Raw genomic sequence first — 3913 nt, 5'->3', positions numbered from 1 at the left:
CAGACACTCAGAGCTGAGCTGGGGCTGAGGTGTGAAATGCAAAGCCGCCCCCCGGAGTTATAAATACTTCTCTGGTGAACATGTTCGTGCTCAGTACTTGCAGGTGGCAGCTGGAGCAGGCGAGGGGCTGGGTGAGGAAGTGGGGAGGTTATCTCCCGCCCGCAGCAGCTCCGGCCCGTGGCTGGTTCCTGCTCCACCGTGCTGGCGAGACATGCACATGTGGGCAGGTCAGGCTATGCAGGACCCCCATTCCCTGGGGAGATGCCGGGTGTCCCATTCTTGCATCCTGCAGGGCTGCCCTGAGGCTGTGGGGATGGGCACAGCCCTCCCAGAGCCCCCTGGAGGAAGTAGGCAGGCAGAAATCATTTCTAGAGTTGCCTGCTCACGGGGTTGGGTGTTTCCTCCACCCCTCAGCTGTGGTGGGAAGATGCAGCTGCTAGATTTGCCAGGCACAGGAGACCTTCTGCTCCCCGAGGGACCAGGGCAAAGTTCCCAGGTTCCCAACAGAGATGCCTCAAGCAGCATCTTATACACCTCAGAGCAGAGGGATGCCATGCCGAGCTGGGCCTGCAGATGTGGGTGTAACACAAGGCTGCATAGGCCCCATGCCCACCCCAACACAGGACCAGGGGCTCTGGGACCCCCCATCATCACACTGTGCCAGCAGTAACCCCACACTCATCATTCTTTTCTCCTTGCCAGAGTTTTTCAAGTTCAAAGGCTTCGGGAGCCTGAGCAGCATCCCCCGCTCCTTCACCTTCCGGCGCGCCTCTGTGGACCCCAGCTCTCCTGACAGTCTCAGACATCATCTCCCACCTCCCCATGGCTTCCTGGGAGAGCCCTTTGACAGCACCCAGGATGATCTCAACACCGTGCCCAAGAGCCCTGGCCCCTATGCCCAGTCATCGAACATGTACTCCCACATGGGCACCATGCCCAGGGTCAACCTGGGCAAGGCAGGGAAGAGCCTGGGCAAAGACAAAAGTAGCCAGAACTGCTGGGAGAAAGGGACTCCCAACAACAAAACCCCCCAGACAGCCCTGGTCCCCTCAAGCCTCAAGTGCCCTGAGATGTCCAGCACCCCTGACCCTGGCACAGACTCACCCTCCGCTGCTGGAGAAGCAGAGCAGGAGGAGGAAAAAGCTGAACCTGGGGACACCATGGGGGCAGCAATGGCCAGGAGAGACCAGGAGCCTGTGGGAAATGTCTCCTGCCCTAGGACAGAGGCATCGAGCTCCAGCCTGGCTCCAAACCCCAGCCAAACCACAAGCCCTGACACAGCAGCTGGAGCAGAGACCAGTGATGGGGATCTGCTGGAAAAGGGACAAGAGCATCCTGACAAGATCTCCCCAGACAGGTATAGCCCTTGGGGTTTGCTCTGCCTTCTGCTAAGACCCCCCTTTTGTCCCTCCAGTGCAAGAGGAGGGGGCTGGGACAAGCCAGGGTCACTGCAATGTCCCCCCGTGCCCACAGTGCCAGCGGGATGCACCTGGCCGGTGGGACAGCACAGCTGGAGCGTGCTCAGGTCAGCGGCTCCATGGGAACGAGGTTTCCTGTGGGATTTCTGCTCCCTCCTGTTTCCGGACGGGGTGGAAACATCTCGCAGCCCCGCTCTGCACCAGGCATCTCTTTGTCCTGCGGCGGCCGCGTTCCAGCACCGGGATGTGCTGCTGCGGAGAGCTCACACCAGCACTGTTACAGCCTCCTCCTCCTCTCACTCTCCTCTTTTCCACCACTTCTGTCCTCTCCCCCTCTGCCGAGCAGCATTGCCTTCCCTAAGGCACGGGGGCAAATCCTGAAACCAGACACTCCGTCCCCATTTCATCAGTAGACCCCCACTCCAGGCACAAATCCCCCACTCCAGGCACAATCTTCCCCTCCGGGGGAATCTGGAGGTTCAGCCCTCTGAGATGACGGATGGATTTTTTTGAGGTTTTGACCGCAGAATCAGTCAGAGGGATTTTTATCTCCCAGTCCCGGGGCATCTCTGGTTGTAAGGGGCCAATTGCGACCCCAGCCCAGCAGGGTGTGCGGGACTGGGGGACACAGGCAAAGGCGACTCCAAATTTCTCCCGAAAACATTTCTCCTGTGCACTCCAGTGGCCCCTGATGTCCCTGTTTCCCCTGCACCGCCCTAGGGCCGGGGGCTCCTTTTCCTGACACTGAGCGTTCCGGAGCTCCGGGTGGTCCCGGCAGCGGGGTGAGGAGGAGAAATCCGGCGGTGGGAGCCGACCACACATTCCTGTTGGCCCGAAGGGTGGGCCGGAGGAGGGCCGGGACGGGAAGGAGGAGGGTCCGCCACCGCCTTGCGCGCCCCGAAGTCGCGGCGCTCAGTGCGAGGCGGGAGAGCGCGGGAGAGCCGCTCCCCATCCCCGGGCACGGCGCTTGCTGCATCCCCAGGGCCGATGACAGCGCTGGGCAGGAGGTTTCCCACCCTGGGACAGGGCAGGTAAGGGGTCCTGGCCACCCGGCCACCCCTCGCACCCCGGCACAGCGGAGGGGATGGGGAGGGAGAGGCTGCGAAGGGCTTTGCTTGGGGCGGGCACAAAACTTGGAGGCAGATACCGGAGCTGAGCCCTGCTCGGGTGCCGAGGCCGTTTGGGGGGCAGCTGGCGCTGCCGCATCCTTCGGTGGGCACAGAGTGCCAGAGAGTCCCCAAGGAGGCTGCAGAGGGCTCACCCAGACCTTGTGTCTCCCAGAAATTCCTTAGATCCCAAGCCAGTGTGGCTGGGAGCCAAGCAGCAGTGGGACATGGGTGGGTCACGTGGGTGTCTTGAATCTGGGGAATGGGTTCCAAAAAATTGGGGACCAGATGCATTTTTGCATTCTGTGGGGCTTCCCCGATGACGGGTGTGGCCTTGCTGCTTGCCAGGGAAACTGAGGCACGAGGGTGACCACAGCAGGTCTTGGCATCAGGATTATTTCTGCTGCTCCACACTCTAACCAGGAGCCCCTGCCACAGCCCCTGGCTCAGGGAGCAGCCGTGTGCCAGAGCCATCCCAAGGCCAGGCCCTGCTGTGGGGCGGGGGGGAGGAAGTGGGACCGGGATAAAGCTGCGCCCCAGCCCTTCCTCCTGTGCAGGCACATCCCTGGGCTTGGGGACAGTCTGTTCCTGCCAGGCCATGCCAGCAGCATTTTCCCTGGGGGGGGAAACAAATATGGCCCTGGAGCACATTTCCACCTGTCCCCCCAGAGTATTTCTGGTGAGGACAGTCCCCAGAAGAGGGTGGGTGAGGATGCTCCTGCGCAGAGGGCTTTCCCAGAATCAGGCCTGTGAGGGGGGAGCTGTGCTGCTGTGGGACGGGGAGTGGCAGGCAGCCCGTGGAGTGCTCCGAGCGAGGCGGTGGCCGTGACTCCGGCAGGGACACGCTGACTAACGGGAGGTGGCCGCTGGCAGCTCCCAGGGCGGACGTGACTCGGTTTCCCCGTGCGTGGCCGTGCACAGGGCAGGGGAAACGCTGCTTCCCGCAGGCACTGCCTGACACTCCCTGCACTGCCAGCCAAAACCTCCCTAGAGGCAGCTCCACAGAGGGGGAAACTGAGGCACAGTGCCCAAATTTGGTTCCCCTGGGGTACAGCCTGCACCAGTGTCCCAAGGAAAGGAGAGCTCAGGCTTCAAACCAGGGCTGGACTCACAGGATCCAGCCTGTTCCCAGCAGCCAGCCCGGAGCTTGGCGCATCTGAGAGTCGTGGTGATGCCTTCCCGAGCCCAAAGGGAGCAGCCACCCCACCAAGCCCCCATTCCCCAGTTCCATTGCTGCAGCTCTGGGTCTCAGCAGCTCAGCCACGGCCGCACTCCAAAGGCAGCCCTGGAATTTCTCCCAGGCTCTCGTCTGCCCCCAAAAATGCCGTTTCCTCCAGGAATGTACAGAACCAGGGGGGCTGCGGTCCCAGCTGCTGCCCTTCCCCGGCG

The 3913-nt window shown here is 62.2% G+C and overlaps 1 protein-coding gene across 2 annotated transcripts in view; it reads left to right on the top strand.

Moving 5' to 3' along the window:
- Positions 1-3913, top strand: part of SH2D3C (SH2 domain containing 3C) — a 23604-nt gene that overhangs the window by 1349 nt on the left and 18342 nt on the right. The window contains exon 2 of one of the 2 annotated variants that reach the window (XM_005421320.2): positions 703-1357. In XM_005421320.2, coding sequence (XP_005421377.1) covers positions 703-1357 — 655 coding nt within the window. Of the gene's footprint in view, positions 1-702; positions 1358-2297; positions 2450-3913 lie in introns of those variants that run through there. The other variant, XM_031057217.1, reaches the window with a different exon arrangement.

The sequence above is a fragment of the Geospiza fortis genome, unplaced genomic scaffold, assembly GCF_000277835.1.
Source record: "Geospiza fortis unplaced genomic scaffold, GeoFor_1.0 scaffold27, whole genome shotgun sequence".
In the NCBI taxonomy this organism is placed as follows: Eukaryota; Metazoa; Chordata; class Aves; order Passeriformes; family Thraupidae; genus Geospiza; species Geospiza fortis.
Note: the sequence above shows the minus strand (reverse complement) of the source record. Positions and strands in the feature narration are given on the sequence as shown.